General features: G+C 46.8%; 1 protein-coding gene across 1 annotated transcript in view; it reads left to right on the forward strand.

Annotated features, from left to right (window-relative positions):
* The window catches only part of LOC119442680 (dual specificity mitogen-activated protein kinase kinase 1-like), a 42,758-nt gene extending 20,945 nt beyond the window's left edge, over positions 1 to 21,813 (forward strand). The window contains exons 9-11 of the mRNA XM_037707645.2: positions 5,238 to 5,299; positions 7,844 to 7,889; positions 15,748 to 21,813. Coding sequence (XP_037563573.1) covers positions 5,238 to 5,299; positions 7,844 to 7,889; positions 15,748 to 15,867 — 228 coding nt within the window. The 3' untranslated portion in view covers positions 15,868 to 21,813. The remainder of the gene's footprint in view (positions 1 to 5,237; positions 5,300 to 7,843; positions 7,890 to 15,747) is intronic.
* Positions 21,814 to 23,474: the final 1,661 nt, after the last annotated feature.

Below are 23,474 nucleotides of genomic sequence, written 5' to 3' on the forward strand. Positions count from 1 at the left end.
TGGTGCATTAGAGGCAACTCGTCAACACCTAGCGTCAGACCTGAGACGGAGGCGAATTCGGAGAGGGCGGATGTCGTGTGATTACTCGCTGCCTTCGAAGTTCATCATAACTCTGGTACAGCGCAATGACAACAGGCACTGTGGTCAGGTTTCGGGTGGCCAACATCTGGAATGCGTCGTCCTCAATTCCGTGGAAGACATGCCTGATTTAAGTCGAGCAGTAAGAGTGATATTTTCATATTGTCACGTAGTAGTGACGGTAAATAAAACAGTCGCAAAACTGTGAATGACGAAACTGGTTTATTGGGCGAACCTGTGCCCACAAAAGCAAGCTACACTCAAAGCACAACGATAGCGGCGAACACAGTCGGCGATCGGCGAAAATCTGATCAGCGGCGAAGCGCGTCGGCTTTTATACCCGAGTCATCGAAGGTTCCAGATTAATTCCTGATGCCCGCGTGTATTCCAGAAAGTTCTAGACAATTCGCGTCGGTCATACAATCAGATAACATAAGCGTCGGTGAAAACAGGCAACGAAAAGAAGCATCGATAACGTTCTAGAAACTTCCGGTACAGGCGCGTCCTGCGCCGAGCGATAACGTTTAACATTTGTTAGCCGGTGGAAAGCGGCCACCGGTGAAAGATAAACATGTATACTTGTCAATACCCTCCCCTTAAAAAGCATCGTCCCGATGCTACAAACAAATGTGAAAGCGAAAACAAAACCACGCGTAATAAAGAAGAAAAAACAAAAATAAAGTAACAAAGTACTCAAGTTCGTCAGCGGGCGTAGAAAGGCTTAAGACGCACCACATGGATGACTTCGGGTCGTGCGCGGCGCCGCTGTGATTGCGAAATGCCGTCTGGCACGACCTCATAGTCCAGTGCGCCAATACGTCGGATGATCTTATATGGTCCGAAATAGCGATGTAAGAGTTTCTCGCTAAGTCCTCGTCGGCATATCGGAGTCCAGACCCAAACACGGTCTCCGGGCTGGTACTCGACGTAGCGTTGTCGAAGATTGTAGTGTCGGCTGTCGGTTCTCTGCTGGTTCTTAATGCGCAGGCGGGCGAGTCCATCACCTTTCAACCCTTTCTAGTCCATCAGTCCTCTGCACAAGCACGGCGCCGAGTCCTACGCTGCTTGCGTCGGTGTGGACTTCGGTATCGGCGTTTTCGTCGAAATGTGCAAGTATTGGCGGCGATTGCAGGCGTCGCTTCAGTTCTTCAAATGCTTCGAGTTGCGGCGTCGCCCACTTGAACTCGACGTCGGCCTTCGTGAGATACGTCAGTGGCTCTGCGATCCGTGAAAAATCCTTGACGAAGCGCCTGTAATAGGCGCACAGTCCAAGAAATCTACGCACTGCCTTCTTGTCAGCGGGCAGAGGAAAGTTGGAGATGGCCGCAGTTTTCTGAGGGTCGGGGCGCACTCCAGACTTGTTGATGACGTGGCCCAAAAACAAGAGCTCCTCATATGCGAAGCGGCACTTTTCTGGCTTTAACGTGAGTCCGGAGGTTTTGATTGCTTGAATAACTGTTTCAAGGCGTCGCAGGTGTTCTTCAAAGCTTGAGGCAAACACAACGACGTCGTCCAAATAGACGAGGCAAGTCTGCCACTTCAAGCCTGCCAGTACTGTATCCCTGACGCGTTGGAAAGTCGCAGGTGCCGAGCAAAGACCAAACGGCATGACCTTGAACTCGAACAGTCCGTCTGGTGTTATAAAGGCCGTCTTCTCCCGGTCCCTCTCGTCGACTTCGATTTGCCAGTAGCCGGTTTTGAGGTCCATCGACGAAAAATACTTTGCGTTGTATAGTCGATCCAAGGCGTCATCAATCCGTGGGAGGGGGGTATACGTCCTTCTTCGTGATCTTGTTGAGGCGACGATAATCGACGCAGAAATGTAGGGTTCCATCCTTCTTCTTCACTAACTCCACGGGGGACGCCCACGGACTCTTGGACGGCTGGATGATGTCGTCGCGTAGCATTTCGTCGACTTGTTGCCTTATGGCCTCGCGTTCGCGCGCCGAAACTCGGTACGGGCTCTGACGCAGTGGGCGGACATTTTCGTCGGTTATGATGCGGTGCTTGGCGACAGGGGTTTGTCGAACTTTTGACGACGACGAGAAGCAATCCTTGTATTGCAGGATCAGAGCTTTTAGTTGTTCTTTCTGATGCCTGGGAAGGTTCTGATTGACGTCGAAAGTTGATTCAGGTATTATAGTCGTCGTTGCGGGTGCACTGGAATCCGTGAAGGCGAAAGCACTGCTGGCTTGTACTATTTCGTCGATGTAGGCGACCGTGGTGCCTTTGTTAATGTGCTTGTATTCGGGGCTGAAGTTCGTGAGCATCACTGTTGCTTTCCCTGCATGTAGCTCAGCTATGCCTCTAGCGACGCAAATTTCACGGTAGAGCAGTAAGTGATGATCGCCCTCGATGATGCCCTCCATGTCTGCAGGCACTTCGGTACCGACGGAAATCATTACACTGGAGCGAGGCGGAACGGTGACTTGTTCTTCAAGCACATTCAAGGCATGGTAACTTATGCTTGTATCCAGTGGTATCGCGTTGTACGTTGAAAGCGTTATCGACTTGGACCTTAAGTCGATGACTGCACCGTGTTGGTTTAGAAAGTCCATGCCTAGGATGACATCCCTGGAGCAGTGCTGCAGGATTACGAAGCTCGCCGGGTAAGTGCGGTTGTTTTGCCTGGCTCGCATTTCAAGCGTCTTCTCGATCGTTGTGGCCTCCGCAACAAATTCTGCCACAGTCTTGGGCGGGTTGCGAACCAATCCAGGTGAATAGATGCTCTTTGACGCCCCCCATCAAGAACCGAACTTTCTTTTCCTCAGACATATCGGGGTCGGCGTGGCGGAAGAGGCGAGTCATCTCCTCCGCCAAGATTGCGATGTTCTCGTTCGGTAATTGCACTCTGGTTTCTAATAAAACTTCGGCCCTTTCCTTTCGCACGACATTCGTGAAGGTCCTCACGAAGTTCTCACGAAATAGGTCCCACGTCACCAGGGTGTTCTCAAACCAGGTCCGAGCAGCGTCATCCAATGAAAAATAAACATGGCGCAGCTTGTCGTCGTGGCTCCATTTGTTTAACGTCGCGGTCCTCTCATATGTCTCCAGCCAGGTTTCAGGGTCTTCAGCCGATGATCCACGAAAGGTCGGTGGCTCCCGAGGTTGTTGCAGCAGGATGGGGGACGCTGGTGCTGCCATTCTGGTCGTTGACTTAGCCTTGATTGCAATGGTCTTTTCGGGAAGAAGTCCGTACTCCAGCAGAAGTCCTTGCTGCCTACGGCTAGCTCGCTGGTCCTTGGCGACGTTGGCGTTGTCCTCTGGCTTCGGGCTTGGATCGCGGCATTGCGGGGGCGTTCGGTGCATCAACGAACAAGCACCTCCACCAGATGTCACGTAGTAGTGATGGTAAATAAAACAGTCGCAAAACTGTGAATGACGAAACTGGTTTATTGGGCGAACCTGTGCCCACAAAAGCAAGCTACACTCAAAGCACACCGATAGCGGTGAACAGAGTCGGCGATCGTCGAAAATCTGATCAGCGGCGAAGCGCGTCGGCTTTTATACCTGAGTCATCGAAGGTTCCAGATTAATCCCTAATGCCCGCGTGTATTCCAGAAAGTTCTAGACAATTCGCGTCGGTCATACAATCGGCTAACATAAGCGTCGGTGAAAACAGGCAACGAAAAGAAGCATCGATAACGTTCTAGAAACTTCCGGTACAGGCGCGTCCTGCGCCGAGCGATAACGTTAACATTTGTTAGCCGGTGGAAAGCGGCCACCGGTGAAAGATAAACATGTATACGTGTCAATATGTTACCAATGCCTCCTTAAAACTGAAACTAGCGAAGCCGAGTCGATCTAGCACTTGTCGACCACACCAAAACTTCAGGACAAGCAACGCCAAGCCAAAGTTGTAAAGGCTGCATTTACGGTTTGTCATGCGTGTTTTGTGTATACAGCGTTCTTTTTTTTTTTTAATGTGTGAAATAGCGACATTGTCCCGGGTGACTTCTTTGACTACTGTCATGAGTTTTTGTTCCTCAGAATCCTCTGGCGGCTTCAAATGGGGCCAACTCTACCTTAGATGTCTGCACCAATAAGGGCGGCAATTAACCTATTTCATGCCTTGGACACGCTGGGTTCGTCCACAGGTTTCTGGTAAAAATGGCCAAATTCGAGCTCAGTTCGTCAGCTGAGCTTAGCATTTTCTACCAATGGCCATGGACAAGCCTAGCTTTGTCGAGCTTTTGGTAGATGGCAGTACATAATCCATGAGACAGCGCAAGCAGAAGTGAATTTATTCTTCTTGAGGAGGTAAAAAAATGTTGGCAACTGAGGCTTTTAAATATACAATTTGTCCATTTTGGTCAGGACTCGGGCTGGTAGCGTGGCATGGAAGGATAAGTTAATAAAGTGTCGTTGCAATGAGTGTTGTGAAGAAACTTGTAATCATCCGGCTGCAAAGTGTGGTTGAGCTCTTTATATTTACAGGTGACGGATATTTGGTGCATACATTGACCCTGCTATTGTCTGTAGCGACAACATGATGTTAGTCAAAATAGAGACTGATCAGATTACACATAAGCATATATGCATGCAGGGACACTTTGACAAGCTTTTTCGGCTACTTGTAGAATAAATTCACTTTAATTTGTGAGAATATGATATTTCAGGCTCCTTATTATTTGGACTTTTAGGCAGTCCCCATTGAGTCTGAATTATGGCGACTGTAGCTGCGTATATGATATATGGCATGGGCCTCGACACCTGTGCTGCAAGGAAGGTGACGAGGATTAAAGCAAAAATGCTTTTTAGGGAACTTATGATTCAAGACATACAAGACAGTCTGCTAAATGCCTTTGACAAAGAAGCTTACTCAACTTCAACACACTTGTGCCGTTGCATTTGTGCACAATAATGCTTTTCTGTTGAAGTGCATGCGGGAAGATCTCTTGTCATCGTTGCACTGTCAATGACGTTTATTTTAAAAAAATTTTCTTTTACCTCGTGTAATCCGGTCACTGGCACTTTAGACATGCAAACTTATTGTATTGAGGCACATGACGCTGACCTTGTGAAAACTGACTAGTGAAGTGCATTAGATACACTCTGCAATTATCACATATTTGTTAATTTACCTGATGTGATGAGGACATACTTACAAAGGAGCCTTGTTCTTCATTTGCTTGACCTTGCGTTCTTGCTTCTCGTAGGCCCCACCTTCAGTGCCAGCAGGTGTCTTCTCGCCAGAGTTCAAGGACCTCGTCGATCGATGGTCAGTAACACCATTATTAAGCTTTCCCGCCATACTCGCTGGCTTTCTTATTATTTTCGGTGCCGTTAAGTGCGCCTCTTGCGGTTGCATCATCTTGCGAGAACACCAAAAAATGTCAGTTGCTTTTGACCTATGTCGAAGAAAAGATTGAAAGATTAGACAGCTGCTACTGGTGAGTAACCATAAAACATTTTGGTAGCCCCACCTGTGGACATGCAACCGGCCTAATGCGACGGTACAGTAAAAGCTCGTTAATTCGAATTTCACGGGGACACTTAACGAGTTTGAATTCACCGAAATTCTAACTAGCAAAAGTGATTAAGAAAAGGCCACATCTGATGACAAAAAAAAGGTAGAGCACCTCTGGGTACATTTATTTGCAAAAAACGTCCGTAATGGTTTTTTGCTTTTTGCCTCTGAAAGCGATTGCTGCTGCTTTATTTTCCAGAGCTCGAATTAGCCGGAAAGCGTCATCTTCACCTTCGAAACTGAAGAAAAGCCGGGCATCATTCAGTCCGTCCATCACCTGTGCCAACGAAGGTCGTGCCGGTGTTTCACCAACATCATCTTCATCATTCGCGTCGTCATCGTCCACGGCTGGTGTTTCGTCTTTGCCGGCGACTTGGGCGATGATTTCATCATCGGTCACAGCACCGTAGACCGCCGCACAGCTGTCGACATTCACGTAGTCGCTGAAGTCCACATTGTTGAGCACCTCCCGTACATGAACCGGGGCGCCAACGTCCTCTTCAACTTCATTAGCGTCTGCGTTAAGTGCTCCGAAACCACAGTGCCGGAAACAATTTGCAATTGTTTCTGTGGTTACCCGATTCCAGGCACGTACAAGCATGTGCAGGGCTGTGAGCAGAGTCACGGTGTAGCTTTTCTCATTATCGGATGGCGCTCTTTGGCCATCCCTGGCCCTTGCGCCAAAAAAAAAACACTACATCATCATCATCATTATCGGAGCACAGGAGCAACTTCTCGAGAACGTGGCGTCTATAAAAGCTTTTCAAAAATTTTATAACGCCCTGATCCATAGGCTGAAGAGCCGCAGTGGTGTTAGCCGGAAGAAAAACCAGCTCAATGGCTCTCAATTCGATTTCCACCTTGTGCAAGCAGTTGTCGACGAGGAGGAGAATCTGCCTTTTGCTGAGCTCAAATTTTCGGTCAAGTTTCCTCAGCCACTGCTTGAAAAGCTCGCCCGTCATCCAGTCCTTCTTATTTGCTGCATAGTCGGCCGGCAGTGTGCGGATGTTCTTAAAACATCGAGGTTTCTGTGACTTCCCTATCACAAATAGGGGGCGCTTCTCTGTTTCAGTCATGTTGGCCCCGAGCAACACCGTCACACGCTCTTTGCAACGTTTGCCGCCTGCGCACACGTCCCCCTTGTACGTGATTGTTTTGTCCGGTAAGAGTTTAAAAAACAAGGCGGTATCGTCGGCATTAAAAATATCGGATGGTGCGTACCTGTTCAGGTGGTCTAGTAGCGCACCACCGCCACACGGTGCAGGTTTCTGCATCTATGGCTTTGGCTTCGCCGCACACACTGCGGAAAACGAGGTCGTGTCTGTCCCTGAAGCAGTGATACCATCTGTCCGAAGCGGCGAAGTCGGAGACGTTCAGACGTTGCGCGAAATCAGCCGCCTTCGCTACGATGATAGAGCCACTCAATGGGATATCCTGGCTCCGTTTTTCCTTGATCCATGTGAGCAACGCTGCCTGCAGGTCCGGGTGCTTAGCTGTACGAAGCCTTTTCCGATCCTTGGCCGCGTTTTGCCGCGTAGGAGTCCTCAATCGTCTTCTTATTCCAGATGTATGTCGACAGCGTGCCTCTCGGTATATCGTGCTTCTCGGCGATTTCGTTCTTACTCTGTTTCCCTGCATCCACTTCCCACAGAATTTCCAATTTCTCCTTCAACGTTTTAGCACGGTACTTTCCACGCGACGACATAGTGGCACGCGAGCAGTGTCGGTCTGCGACAGAAGCGTACAGAACAAAAGAGAGCAACGGCGCACTCGTAGGCTTAGACGTTGCGATTGCACTGGCGACAGAGAGAATGGCCGATCTCGGGGTTGCCACCGAACGCACTACGTATCCCGCTGTCCATGACGATGCGGCAGAGCATTTGCGAATAAACGCAAGTGCTGCCCACTAAAAACACGCGATGATGATAGTGTATGTCGCGCCATCTGTCGCTTAACAGCAGAGACTGCGAGCTGGCTACAGCGACGTGCAGTTCGAATTATCCGTGGCGGGCAGGATTAGCATTCGAAATAACGAGCTTTTCAATACATGGGGCTCTATGGAGCATGGCCGGACTGTGCCATTTCGTTCGAATTAACGAGGTGTGAATAAATGAGCTTTTACTGTAGTTGAATGCATCCTGTATTTGCTAACAAACTATTTTCATGGTGTGAACAAGCTCAGCTTGTCCTTACACAGGAAGCAGTACTTAGCAGTGTCATTGTAATACTTTAGCAATTTAAATAAATATAATGTCATCTGTGCTTCTTTTAATCTTTTTTTCTATGACAACATAGCTTGAAGAGGAATCCAAATGAACGAGGGGATTTGAAGACATTAATGGTGAGTAGCATATTTTTTATTTTATAGAGGTAACTAGTCCTCATACTGTGACTCTTTGAAGTTGGCTAATATTCTGCTGCTCTCTGTCTTGTTGAAAGCTCAGCAGTGCTTTTCATGATGTCGCAAAGATGTCCATGAAAGTCTGCATGGCACCCTGAACTTTGCCAGTTGCTTGTACGATGGCTTTAAAATTGGACAGACAACAGAAGTGGCTTTTTGCACTCAACACTACAATAAGCTTGCCTTTAATCGAGGTCATATAATTCAAACTGCCCTTTTCATTTGAGAGAGAGAGAGTAAACAATTAAAGGCAGGGAAGTTAAATGAATAGATGTCCAATAGACTGTTTTTTACTGGTAAGAAGGAAAAAGACAGGAGAATACAGTGTAGACCCCTTATAACGCAAGTCGCCGGAGTCGCGAATATCCGCACTATAAGCGGTACCGCACTATAACCAAAACAACTATTTTATTGCGATAATGGACACTCCAGGCGCATTTCTGCCATCGCTGTCACCGTGCTCTAGGTTCCGTATTCGCTTACTAAATAAATTAACAAGCACGGTGTCACGTGCGCACAAGCAAACATGAACACATCTCGCTCGTTGACCATCGAAATTAACTGTCAAAACGCTCGATTGACGAAGCATGGCGAGTGAATTGACCTTTGCGCTATCATGCCTTTCGCTTCAACGCGCCCTATAAGCGGCGAAAACACGGCGCGCGGCGGACTTTTCCCGTCGCAGATTGCTTTCAAGATAGGGCCAAGGCGATCGTATTGCCGAAGTGGATCGTTGCAGATTACACCCTGCTTCGGTCCACTGAAACCGTTCCGCATTGCTTTGCTGGCAAAAATCCTCTCCTTCTGTTTGTGCCAGTCCCGAACGCAAGTTTCAAATTCTCCGAACGCCTGTGATGCGGCCCGATTTCCGTCCGTCTCCGCACACATGATCACTTTCCTTTTAAATGCGGCATCATGATGAACTCGGTAGTTCATACTGATAGAGCAGACGCAGAGAACGTGGAGACAGACGGTAGACTATTGCCTAAGCACGTGTACTGCAGCACATGGAGGAAGCTACGGTAGCTAGGCTCAATAGTAGCTAGGCTTGATGCGCGTGCGAGGTGGCCATTATGAAATGCCGACACCTATATAGTAATGCAGATTTAGGGTTGTACTCGATTCTAACGCGCACGCAATTTTTGGACCTGTTCTAACGGAAAAAAAAAGTGCGCGTTAGATTCGAGTAAATACGGTATTTGTGGCTTGAGGGGAGCGTTTGCCGTCTAGGTTGACTGCTGAACTTCCAAGCAGCTGCACTTAAACCGGTATTTCGTGTCCCGCAACTGCACTATAAGCGATACGCGTATACATAGAGTGCTATGGTAAACTTATAGGGAGTCTGAAAAGGCCATATTATATCCGGTCCTGCACTATAAGCGGTTACGTTATAAGTGGTCTATACTGTAGATAAATTAAACCATTATAACAATGTGAACAGGACAGCAATACGTAATTAATTAAAATCTTGTTAATTTGGATTTCATGGTATTAGAAAATGAACTGTATATCGAATTATCGAGTGGACCAAGAAAATAATAACCAAATGCTTACTACATGAACATGCCTTTATTTACTGACGAAATCTGCAACCTTCGTTTCTATGTTACACAGAATAAGTACAGTAGGTCCAATTCTCGTCATCTCATGCTCGATGAGTTGAGACTTCTTTCACAGTGTGGCATCCGGGCGAGATGTGCACCTTCGTCTAAGTAGATATGCTTTTCACTACTGTTAACTGCTGTGTGCCCAATGTAGTCGATGGGTTTAATGCCAGCTTATGCGGATCGCCGTCCATCCCAGGCGCTGAATACACTAAATAAAAATGAAAACACTGCTTGGCGGGACTGCTGCAGATAACAGATCCCAGCCAAAAGGTCCTGAAGGCATGCAGCCAGTTTAGTGTCATACACAGTGCTAAATGCACTGGTGACTGTGGTGATGTGGACTGCACTCATCGCAAAATAAACAAAAGAACTTAAACGACGAGACCATGTTACACAGTGATTCCACTCCTGCGCCAACTGCGCCAAAGTGCGCCAATTGGGATTTACTGCGCCATCCTGATACAATCGACGAAAATTGCGCCTAACTGCGCCAAACAGTCTCGGATTTGACGATGTCTATCGCCAATTGCACCACCGGGGAATTAAAACGTTCAACGTGACGATAGGGCAAGCCTTAGTTGCAACCTTAGCTGCAAACAGGAGACAAGAAAGCTCCAGCGCGTATTTCCCAATTAAAGTCACTGGAACCTGGAAAGTACCGCAGCCCTTTTCTCTTAGCCGCTGCGCCGCCGATTGGTCAGTTGCCGTCAGGTGATCACTTTCCACTATAGATGGCGGATCTAAGCCGCGTCGGAGGAGATAAGCAGACAGACATCGCTCGCACACGCCGCGCGTACGAGTCATCAACGAGGTCAGATTTTGCATTTTGTATAATTTAGTGTATATGTAACTTTCGTAGACTTAAAACAAAACGAAAGGAAATGCCCGGGTGCTGCACGTTCGGGTGCAGCAACCGCCGGGAGTCCGGGAAAGCGCTTTTCGCGATACCAGTTAAGCGGAAAGAGCGACAGCAAGCGCCGTGCTATCTCTGGCTGCACCGGATAAAGAGCGACAAGTTCACTCCCACTTGGTGAACTTGTTGATATCGCAAAGCTGAGAAGCTCCTTGCGGTATTTCATCGAACTCCCTAAATGCCATAATGTGATGGAAAAGCTTTTTCGCGCATTCAAAGACTGCGGTTTGCCTTGAGTAAACAAACCGAGGAGATGCTCAGAAATATGCAGAACCGAGCAAACCAAAGAGTGACGCAATACGGGCGGCTGTGTCAAAAATACCAAAGTGTAGTGAGAAGATCGATCGACCTGTCAATGTTGAAAATTAAAATATATATTTTCTCGTGTGTTGTTTAAAACACGAACATCACCTGGTTAATTCTGTTTTAGCATCCCTTTTCTTGTAGTGCAGTCAGGGACTGTTTATTTTTGTAGAAATATATCTGTATGGAACATTTCGTGCGTGGTTAAATCAGTAGCCACGTTAGAAAGCGATAATATCCACGCGTATAAACGATTTTGTGGCAGCGCTTAATACCTAGTCATCCGAAAAAAAAATCTTGTGTGACACACGAGCATCGGGATCGCTTTGCATTTAGAACGGGTGGCGCACAGTTGAATGCTTCACTTTGCGAGTGCAGTAGCCGACCGATTTTCCGGACTTCGCGGGGACTGAAAAATCGAAGCAGTCCGCAAAACCGAACAGTCCGAAAAACTCGCCCCCCCACCCCCTAAGAGAAAAAAATTGAGGCTTAGAGCGGCTTAAGAAAAATGTCGCACTTTCGCCCAAAAGGCGGAGCATCGATTGCGATAGCCAATTAATAGACAGCGGTACGAAGTAAGGATGTTAGTTTTATCAGCCGTATAAAGTTGTAAATACGCGCTTACTAACTAAATAAGCACGGTGTCACGCGCGCACAGGTTACATGAACACATCTCACTCGATGACCGCGGGCATATTGACCTTCGCGCTGTCTATTCTGTCGCTTCAACGCGGACGTCGAAAAAAGGGGGAAAAAAACGGCGCATACGAAGCTAGTGGCACTCGGCGCACTCCCTTTGTACCCATCGCAGATCGCGGGTGCACACTTCGGCCACATAGCAGATCGCTTTCAAGATACGGTGCCTGCGCGGCAGCTCCGTCGGCAGCGGCAAGAGCAGAATGCAACTCCCCACTGTCTCCGCCGCCTTCTCCCCATGCCCCGCGAGCGAACGAAGTCCGCGCGCGCCTCCGGCCGCCTTGCGGTTGCTGGCTGACCCGCGCAAGCTTTCACCCGCAGACAGCGTACGGACCGAACAAAAAAAAGAAAAGAAAAGCAAGTGCAGCTTTTTAGAACGTTTTGTCGGCCAAGGAAGAGCGGGCATGGCCTCGGAGACGAGGGCATAGCGTGCGTCTACGGATCTTCAAGGCTATACAGGGGGGCACTGGAAGCCAAGCCAGCGGATAATCCAACATGGCGGCCTCCAAGATCGGGTAGCGTGGTTCGGAGCGAGCGATTTAGTGCGGAAAATCGAACATTGGCTCCTATATTCGTCCGAAAAATTGCTCGCGAAAATGCATTAGCTCTATGGGAATCCTGCCGGTACATCTATGAAGTCCGGAATATCCAACAAGTCCGAATTTTTGGAGTCCGAAAAATCCGTCGGCTACTGTACTTGTAATTTACATCGTATCTAGCTAAACGAAATGCGGTTTTGTTTGTGGATTTCACAGCGCCCACTGCGGCAGCCATCGTTCTGTTCTTCCCTGTAGCAAGCCTAGAAAACCCGAGGAAGAGCTGCTCGTCTTTTCCGCGCAGTGTTGCCTGCGCTCGCTCCGACGGTTGCGGTACTTTCAGAGTTCCAGGTTCCAGTGACTTTAGCAGTGCCACGAGCGGCGGCGACGCGGTGTCTGCCTTGCAAGGTGGCTCGACGGCAAAGTGCGGTTTCTGCCGAGGCTCGCGGCTTCAAGGTTAATTGGCGATTCATTGGCGGACGTTATCTACTCCGGAAACGCAGCTAGTAGCTTGTTTGAAGCGCAGCATGACGTGGTTATAACTGCGTGCCGCCAATGTGTCCATCATTTCTGTTTCTGGATATTACCGATGGCATCTGGGAAAACTAGCAATATACGAAATGATATCAATTTGTGTCTGTGTGTGTCGCATGCACACAAGTGCATTTTTTTCTCCACGAGATCTGCAATAGATGGAAATGTTTACGAAGCTTCTCGTGAGAGCATAAGAATTATTCAGGTAATTGAATGTAAATTGCAACTCGTTTTTTCGAAATACTTCAGGATGTGAAAAATCAGCTGCTCCAAGCTACTCCAAAATGCCAAATTGCCTGCTCCAAAGTGCTCCAAAATGAAATTTCTGATGCTCCAAAAATTGCTCCAAATCATAAGTGCGCAGTAGCATCACTGTGTTACAGCACTATTTAACAGAAAATATGTACCTCAAGCTTCTGGCGTAATGTGTTAAGGTTATTATCAGAGGCGATATGATCGGGAAGATCATTCCACATGCGGATGGCTTGTGGAAGTGCGGATGTGTTAAAAGCGTTCGTATTGCCAAAGATGCGCGTGAAGCTGAGGTGATTATGTAGCCTGCGTGACGTGAAAAGGGGGCGTTCAAGGTGTAACGAGGCTATTTTATTGCTGTAGACATACTTGTGAAACAGGCATAGGAGAGATATTTGACGGCGGATGGCCAATGGTTGAAGGGAATGATCAAGTTTAAGTTGAGTCACACTTGAATGATTGTCATAGTTCCTTGAAATGTAACGGGCGGCTCTGTTCTGAACTGCTTCAAGCATGTTAATTTGATAATGAGCGGAAGGGGACCAAACAGATGAGGCATATTCAAGTTGTGGGCGGACGAAAGTTAGATAGGATAATTTGCGAACGTTTGAGGGGCAATGACGGAGGTTTCGTCGTAGATACCCTAAAGATTTTGAGGCTTTCACGCACGTAGCAGTGATGTGTTCAAACCAGGAGAGGCCTGGTGTAAGGTAAACGCCAAGATATTTATAACATGATGCCCGCGAAAGCTTGTCTCCCTGTATGTGGTAGGAAAAAATGGAAACGTCTTGCTTACGCCCGAAAGAAATAATGTTACACTTGTTAGTATTTAGGGTCATGAGCCAGGTGCTACACCAAATAGAGATAATGTTGAGATCGTCTTGAAGGATCAGGTGGTCGTCGGGACTGTTTATTGCTCTGTATAACATGCAGTCATCAGCAAAGATTCTAATACTTGATGATATGTTATTTGGCAGGTCATTTATATAGATCAGGAAAAGAAGTGGGCCTAGAACGCTGCCCTGTGGAATGCCAGAAAAGACGTAGGAAGAGTGAGAGGAAGTATTATTAACAATCGTGAACTGCTTGCGAAGTGAAAGGAAATTCCGAAGCCATGATAAAGTGAGAGAATCTAATCGAAGGGCAGATAATTTAGAAATAAGGCGGCAATGGGCAACGCGATCGAAAGCTTTGGCAAAATCAAGAAATATGGAATCGGTCTGTAGGCCATTGTTCATGTTGGAATGAAGGTCAGTGGTCAATTCCAGTAGCTGCGTTTCGCATGACATGCCCTTCCTGAATCCATGCTGGTTTGGAAAGAAGAATTTGTTAGTCTCCAGGTGATTGTAGATGTGGGAGGCGATTATATGCTCAAGAAGTTTGCAGCAGATGCATGTGAGTGATATTGGACGGTAGTTTTCAGGTAAATTCTTATTTCCGGATTTAAAAATTGGTATTATTTTAGCAATTTTCCAGTCGTCTGGTAGTTGTCCAGATGATAGTGACTGTCGAAAGATGTGGTATAATATTGTGCTCGATATAAAAACGGTATTTTTTAGCATTTTGGAGTTAATATCATCGATACCGGCTGACGAAGATGCCTTAAGCTGCCTAATTTGACATGCGATACCATCCACCATGATTTAAATGGGCTGCATGTACTGGTAGTTGTGCTCAGGGACATATGGCACGTCGGAATGATCTTCCCGAGTGAATACAGATGAGAAAAACGTATTAAATGCAGACGAGCACTCGGAATCTGAGAGAGGAAGCTTGTTATCATCCAGTAATGATAACTGGTTTGTGCCTTGGTCAGGGGATATGAAGCGCCAGAATTTCTTCGGGTTATTTTGCAAAAGGGAAGGCAAATCGTTGTGGAAATATTTATCTTTGGCATTGCATATTGCAGAACAGTAACTGGTGAAGCATTGTTTGTATTTTTCCCAAGCAGAAGATGCACCAATGCGCTTCGCATTACATTACAAGCATTTTTTCCTGTTTCTATGTTTACGAAGGGATTTGGTGAACCAAGGGTTTGATTTATCGTTAGAAATTGTGATAATTGGGATACATTCGTCAATGAGCAGGGACATTTTATCTTTGAAAAGTGCCCAGTTTTCATTTACAGAGCGATTGTCGCTCTGTAAATGCACAACTTTTGTGCAATGTCCCAAACTTTTGTTATTTCGATTGTAATTTAGCCTTGGCGAGATAATTCAAACTTGGCCATTTTGCACACACGCGCCTGACCACTACCGTCACCCGAATAGCGACTTCTTTACGGGTAGTGTCTTTCTTGGCGGAGCTTGGAGGACATTGAATACGTTGAACTCGCGTCATCATTGAAGACGCCTATTTTTGGTCTGCCCTAGGAGGATTTTTAAACAATAATTGTAGCTGAATGTCTGATTACAATATTTACCCAATTCTGATGCTTGCTTTTTTTTCTCCAAGAAGATTGGGTCAGAAACCGCGTTCGCGGCTTTCATATGCTTTGCTGCATGAAATAACTGCATTGCAACGAAGCCGACTTTAAGAAACTGCAGCAAAGCTGACTTCAGGAAACGGGCCGCCACTGTAGAGCATGTAGTATTAGGCACATGGCAACTTTTCTGGCTAAAATATTGGGTGCACATTAGATTTCTACTTTGTTGAGGAGCCTTACTGTTATCTCTTTGTTAGTTTTCTGTTTTGGACACAAAGAAAGCGGGCGTGCATTTGATTAGGGGGCGTGTAAGAATTGGACCAATAGTACTGCCAAATTAACCAGCGGTGTGTTATGATGTTTTCTCTGCGTCTTGTTTAATTTGACCCACAGGATAATTAGATCAATTTCGTTTCTACTATCAGGGTCGAATTAACAGAAGTTGACTATCGCTGAGTTGACGAAAGTTTGATGCCATTAAATAATGCACACATGAAGATTTGTGAGCCAAGGCACTGGTGTCTACTTACAGAACCATCCGTATGTGCGGACATCGGAGCAAGAGAAAGTGGATTTTGCTGGCTGGGTGTGCCAAACCATGGGCTTGGACCCCTCAACTCCTACAAAACTTACTCCGGAGGGACAGGCCTGACTTCCATAATGGTCAAAACGCAGTGGAGGATGACAGCTGCTCTCGGCCCATGAAGACGGGAAGTGCATTCGCAACGGGGGCGAACATGCGTGCGATCTCTGCCTCTTCACACCCACACATTTCTCTCTTGTGGGCACTGGCTCTGTCCGGGTCTGCCGCTCACCCCCCCCCCCCCCTCCACCCCCACCCCCTTCCCTTTCGTCTATCTGTTGCTTCCAAGCTGTGTCTCTGTCTTGGGCACAAGTGTCACCATTGGCCATCACAACTCCGTGAAATGAACTTACCTGCAGGTTATAATCGCTGGTGGGAAGCAGTCTGCCACAGCAGTGCAGTGCTTCCTGCAGTTTCAGAGCACTGATGCTAACGCATCAACTGGCAGATTCTGAAGGTTTATGTGTGTTGCAGCAGAGCAGTTGAGGAGCAGATGTGAAGGGGCAGTTCTTCCATGCCTACTTTGCATGTGCACAGCAACAGTTGCAGCGGAGAGCTTTAGTTGGTGCAATGCTCAAAAAGAGCTAACCCAGACTGTCTCCTGGGTGCTCTAAAGAATCTGGGTACCCGAGGACAGGTCTCCTCTTCAGCAAATGATGCGCTCCTTTTAAGGAGTGATTGATATTGCATAGGTAACACTCATACTTTGCTGTTGCTTAAGGGGGGATGCCTTGTCTGTGCCTGTGTGCAGGCCATTTGCGTTGTTGCTGTCGTGTAGAGAGGATGTAATTTTCTATCCATCTTTGCTTGTTGTTCATTATTTAGTTTTTCTTGCGATAGAACAGCTGGCCTCCTGGTTAACTTGCCAGGTAATGCTTTCAGGTTGCTACTGTTTCGAAGCGCAGTTAGCAGGACTGTTTTGTCAGTTATGGCTACCATCGTCTTTCGTTTCACAGGCCAGAAGGAAAAGAGTACGCTGTCCACTGCAGGTAGTTGTGAGGTTAGCTGCAGTACAGCTGTTCTTAGCTTTCTTTTTTAACCTTTTCATGCCATGCAGCTGCACTTCGAGCTTTTGCTTTTGGGACTCAAACTTGGGTTAGAAGCGGACTGTTAGTGGCTGTGGAATGGAATGTTCTCTTCCCTGTTCATTGCTTTTTTTTTTAGTGTACAGATTTAGTTGAAGTTACAAGCAAACACTTGCTTATTGAAGTTGCAGCTCATTCGATGGAAGTTGCACCCATGTGTGAAGCTGAGTGCTCTTGAGTTGGACTGTGCAGTGCCTTTTCTTTCTTATTCCTTCTTTGTGTGATCAACTTGTGCCTACCGTGAGTGCACAAGGTGTTTAAAGGAACACAGGCACATTAATCTTGCCTCGCCTTTCTTTGCTTGACAGGTACTTGTCAACTCTATAATTGTAGCATGAAGCTAGATTCACGCTGTCAAATGAGCCATTGCATTCGCCTTTCACTAGGCTCTTTGACAAATGCGACATGGGATAAGCCTGGCCGTCTGCTGTCGCTTCTTTGGGAGTCCTGGGTGCCCCTCTTGCCTCCTTTCAACTTTTATTCTGCCGAGTGCTAAATGCACTAAATTTTCAGTGGCATGGTGTGGCTTTTGACCTCTGCCGGGTTGACTGGCACTTTTGTCAGTGGTTTACAGTGCCATGAGACCACCATCTCTGATCTCCCTGACACAACGTATGGCCTGCTTGATGCCTGGAGCTTCACTGCAGGTGGTGCATGTTTTGAACTGGTTGTATTAAAAGACAGTAATTAATCATTCGTTGCAGGCTGTATTCCGTAATTAAAGAGTTGACACCTACTTAAGAAAGCAAAAAGTGAAACATTTCGTACCAATTCTCCTTTAAAGGGACCCTGAAACGATTTTGATGATTTTGTACAAACATGGTGAGCCGTTTGCGTAGGTCTTTCTGATCATTGATACTTATAAGTGCTCCGCATAAAGCATGTAATGTATTTCAAGGTTTTAAAAATATGCATCACTACCAATTGCTGTGGCACAACTCTCCTATGTTTTTAGCCTGCCCCGTCCCCTGCTACATAGCAGGGGTGCGCAACATCATTCGGGCGAGCTGTCTTGGCTACCCACGTTGTGTCAATGGTAATTTTTCCAGCTTTATGGTGAACAACTGTTCTTTGTAATAGTTGTAATATTGGTTAATTAGATTCTCTTGAAAGAAGTAAAGTAACAGAAAGAGAATACACGACAATTTATCACTACACTCGGGCGCTTCCAGCACGGAGCAAGTGTCATCTGCTTGTGCTACAGCGTGCTCCATGTTGGCACGAACTGCGCGGTCAGTGTTGGTCTCAAGGTTTCTTTTCACGAACACCATGAATCACCTTTGTTATGTTGTCGGCTTCAAATCTAGCGATTGGCGACATGTCATGTTGTGACATCGTGTCCTTCTGAAAGGCAACAGGCGGGCGGAGAGGCTGCAGTGCATTGGGCTGTCGGTATCAGATTGGCGCCAGGATCTACGTGTTGGCGGCCGTCACTTGACGCTGGAGCATGTGCCACAATACCGTGCTCGTGCAGCGATTTGGCGCTGGGACAGAATGCTCGCAATGCACGCTGCTTGGATAGCTCTTGCTGGGGATCGACGGCCAGGTGGCTAGCAGAGAGGTCAGAGAGACTTCGCGTGCTGGCGTCAAGACACCAGAAGTAGACACGACGTCACATGACGCAGAGCCAGTGAAGGTAGAGCTTAGCCCCAATCGCTCATTGAACTAGTTGATGAGGAAAAGCCTGGCTAGGAAGGAGGGTAACTCTCAATTGCCCATAGCTTTCTGAATATGAGACGCTTCACTTACATTGTGCCGCGATTGTTTTACTGTAGCTGTGGCCTACGCGCCTACAAATTTTGTCCTAACCGTTTCAGGGACCCCTTAAAGGAGCTCTGAAACACTTTTTGAACATAGTGAGAAAGCGTTGCCAATCTATTAACGAGGTTCCTGTGAACATGTGAGCCAAGCTCTGCATGCCGCAGGGAATTCCCAATGTGGTGTCAAAAGCAGTGAAAAATTGCTTGCTCTTCTTCACAATGCTATCATGCAGCGTCATCGCAAGCAGAGTAGCCCACACCAGCTTGATTTTGTGATCGTGCGAACATTCTAATACAATTATTGCTAATTTGAGCTAAATAAATGAAAAAAGCATGTGTCTGCGATCTCAAAAAGACTGAAAAACCATTTCATATTTGCACTGCCGGTTTACACACAACAGTTGCGCGTTTGCTGTGTGTGGCCTCAAAATGAATAGCACAGCATAGATACCGTGGCTGCTACGGGTTTCCGCCATGAGCCGTTGTGCTGCCGGGGCATTCAGCCTTTGGGCAGTTCCAGCGGCCCATTGCTCTAGCCCCCTTGCCGTCTCCCCTGTATAGCTTCTATTAAGTTAGTGAAAGTGAGAGAGAGAAAGCTTCTCATCGGTCCGGTAACTGCATCTAACTTCTTTTGTGCTTGAAAAATTCTAAACATCTTTACGGCAGGATATTCGCGAGGTGACCTAATTTAATACTAATGGTGTAATTTTATGATTAGTTGTAAAACTGTTTCAGGGCCCCTTTAAGAAATTCAGGCATAAGGAGTGCATAACTTGGAGCTGCAGTGATGTTTGCGGCTTATGCTCTACCTTGCTGTGCTTGACATCATGCCAGGATAATAGAGCTTCAAGCATTGCGAACGGCATTAAAAAAATAGTTCACATGTATTGATTTTATTTTGACCAAGCTGCCTTGAAGGTTGTGGCTTCTAGAGTGGATGCAGCTGGATTGGATTTGTGGTCTTGTGTCTAAATGCTGCAGTTTTTGTTGCATTGCGTTCAGTTTTAGTTATTAACAAAGAATATTTTTTACATTAGATTACATTTAGTTAACACTAGACATTTCCAGTGCAGCTATTGATTGTAAATGCCCTTGCAGTGCTTGAAGTTTATATATTTGCACGTACATAGCATAGCAACAAGTATGATATAAGAGCAGGCTTCTCGAAAGCTGAAAAGTGAGAGATTGTTATGATGATAATGTATCAATGCCTGCTACAGCAAACCATGACTGAGGGCTTCAAGAAATGCCTAACGATGCACATAAATACTTGTTAAGCAGGTGCCTTTAAATTGCTTATTTATTCACATGTCCGCAAAACTCTACCTTACCCCAGAGTGTAGTCGAAGCCAGGCTGCCTTATCAAACTCGCTCTATTGTAGCCGTCGTGGTAGGCTGCACCACGTCACATTTAAGTGCGAGGGGAAGCTCAGATAATAACTGTAATTGGAGGTCTATGATTGGCTTCTTACCTGTGCTGGGACATCTGGTATCTAAGTGCAATGCATGAGATACAAAAAGTGTACAGTTGCGTGTCAATACATTCACTTTCAAGCAAGAGACTAAGCATGAAGCATTATGTACGTGCAAATATGGCACCCTGATGTGGTTGATACTAATGTCTCGGCAGTGCCACTGCTCTACTCATACTGTTGCGTGCATTTGTGCCCTTTGCCTGTATTGGAAGCCATTTTCATTGAAAGGGGAGTTGCATAATTAGGTGCAGTATCCTTCTTGCATGCAAACTGCAGTTTTGATTAATGGTTGTTGCATTATCACTCCTCTGCAAACTATGCATGACATTGTACATAAGCGACGTGCAAGCTGAAGAAAGTGGCCTATAGATGTGCAGACGGGAAACAGCTGTGGGACAGTGTGCATGGTGATTATCTTTCCTTGTTTCAAGCATCTATTATTTCTGTTCTCACTGGTGAATTCATAGGTGTAGGAGCTCGTACTGTATGCCAGCATGGCTGCGTCAGAAAAGGGGGTGGTGGAGAAATGCCTGGCACTCTGAAAGTGGACTGTGTTGGAAACATTACAGCCCAGGCATTCTCAAGATGGTGTGGTCACACAGGGGACACGGTGTCGCACATCTTCAAGACAGCCGCAGTTTGTAATGTGACGTGGTTAAGCCTATGGTTGACTCGGGGAAAACAGAGCTGCTGTCAAATTTTCGGCAGCCTCAAGAGTGGATTGTGTCCATCACAAAAGCCATGGCCATGTATGAAGAAGACTCACTGACATGCCACTATGGAATTTCGAGCTGTAGCAGCGTGAAATTTTGCCCGTTCATGTCCTGTTGTACTTGTACTGCTTGATTGGTTACGTCACAGCCTACTGTACAGTGTTTTGGGGGCTATTTCTTAATTTATTGATAGTGACGTTGGTCTAGTAGTGGTTTATGCCTGCAGCCATGCTTCGTACTGAGCAGAAAGTGTTGGTGAGGAGACTGGGAGTAAGCACCACTCCATCTTCGTCAAGGGGGATGGACGGTGGAACACACTAGGTGGAAAACAAGGGGAGCGGTGTGTTCTAGTAGAGTACTCTAGGAAACATTCCCAAGTGCACGTCGTCCTCGTATAGTCTTTTATTTATTGAAACAACTGTCCCATCATTTTTATGTGCGAGAGGTTTGTTCTGCTGGCCCCCACCGCCTCTGGGCCCTGTGTTATGAAATGCTCCAGCAAACAAGAGCAGGTATGCGAACAAAACAAGTGGACATGCACCTTGGAGAGTTGTGCTGCAGCTATGGGTCTACTACCACAAGCATCAAGTATAACGCCGCGTGACTGCACTGTGTCTGAGTGTGTGTTATTTTATCGATGCACACCTTCTCATTCAGGAGTAAAATGCTTACTACAGCTTTGTGGTGGCAACTGATAGGACAATGCCCTTTTTCCTGTCTTGTATGCGGGCGTTCCATCAGTTGGCAAGTGCTGCCTTGTAACTATTGTTTGAGAAGATCGTGTTGCTCTCTACGTTCTTTTGTGAGGGGATTTTTTTTTTCGTAATGTAGCAAGAAGTGGTGAGGGGTCTGAAAAGCAGCAAGCATTTTGTTGACCAAAGAAGTCCTTTGCTGCATCTTTGCAGGTGATACGACTATTTTTAAATATTTTGAGTTTCAATAAAGTGCCCCATACATGAAAGTGTACTTGGGTACGACAGACTTTGTCTGGTCATCTTGGATGTCGTTGCACTCGGAAGATTTCTTCAAGCAAGCAAGAATGGGCGCTTTGATGGCTCTACCACAAGTGCCAAGCTGTCGTGCATTTAATTCTGCCTTTTAATATGCTTCATACCCGGACTTTCTTAGTGTGTAGTGCCATAGAAATTAATGAGGAAAAAGGACAGGAAGACTTGAGTAAAATACAGATCCAACGTACATACTGGAAACCATGTGAAGAGGAGCTTTTGCGAAACAGTTGATATTAGAGTATCTAAAACTTAAAGGGGCCCTGAAGCACTTACTGAACATAGCAAGAAAACGTTGCCGATCAGTAGACGAGGCTTCTTGAACATGCGAGCCAAATATTGCACTGAAAGCAGCAGGGATTTTACAATCTTGTGTCAAGAACGCTACAAAATTGCTCTCTCCTTGGTAGCTAAGTTGCGAGTGAACAAGCGGCCGAATATGTATTGGCAGATCTTGTAATGGCGAGACCATTCTCAGTAATACTATTGCTAACTTCGAGTTCAATAAATGTCTGCGATCTCAAAGACAAAAAAAAAGTATGCTCATCCGGTCTCGATCGACGGTCGTCTGCTTAATGTTGCGTTTTCAATCATGTGAGGCGGCACGGCGTATTGCATATGCATGCTCTTACAAACATTACCTGCCTGAGTCGTTCACTTGCCCTGTTTTGAGTCTGTTGTGACTACTTACCAATGCATATCGTCGTCTTCCAGACCACATGTAAGTTTGCCTGCGCGCGCTAGCTAGCATTTGGCTGGACGCCTTGTTAGACATAGCTTTGTATTGTGCTCTTAAAAGCGCTTCAAAATGCGCGATCTGACTATCCGTCGCTCAAGCTGGTGCAGGACAAAGCTTGTCCACACCACGTAGCACGGCCAGACTGGAGCGCGAGCCACCGGGGTGGCTCAGTCAGCTAAGGCGTTGCGCTGCTGAGCACGAAGTCGCGGGATCGAATCCCGGCCTCGGCGGTCGCATTTCGATGGAAGCGAAATGCAAAAACGCCCGTTTGCTTGCGTTGTAGTGCACGTTAAAGAACCCCAGGTGGTCAAAATTACTCCGGAGCCCTCCACTACCGCGTGCCTCATAATCAGAGCTGGTTGTGGCACGTAAAACCCCAGAAAGAAGGAGAAGCCGGCAAGCCCTTCGTGCACATTCCAAGCGATCCGAGGCCACCTTAAGTTTCCGCCCTCTGCACCAGCGCTGATTCCATCCCTAGCGGGCAGATTTGAACATCTCGGTCGCTTTTCTTTCTGTTGGAGCAACCGCGCTGACCGCGCGCCAATTTGCGCTGGGGCGCGTGCTACAGGTGGCTGTGTTTACACGATGGCAAGCGTGGCTCATACTTATTGTGGCCCCACAGTGCTCTGTGTTTCACTGTTGCTGCATTCCGCCTCCGCTTTATTTTCAGGTTATCTGGGTGGGTGCTTGAGCAAGTCTTCGTTTATGTATATGCCGAGGTACTTATATTGCTTGACTATGGGTATGACTTGTTGAATTGACACCACGTAATTACTCGTCTCTTCATTAAAGATCATAATTCCCGATTTCTCTGTGCTAAACTTAAGGCATCGATTTGTCGCTGCTGTTGCCACAGATATTCGCAAGTGCCTTTAAGTGTCTTGTATATTGTCCGCT

The sequence above is a fragment of the Dermacentor silvarum genome, chromosome 2, assembly GCF_013339745.2.
Source record: "Dermacentor silvarum isolate Dsil-2018 chromosome 2, BIME_Dsil_1.4, whole genome shotgun sequence".
NCBI classification, from domain to species: domain Eukaryota; kingdom Metazoa; phylum Arthropoda; class Arachnida; order Ixodida; family Ixodidae; genus Dermacentor; species Dermacentor silvarum.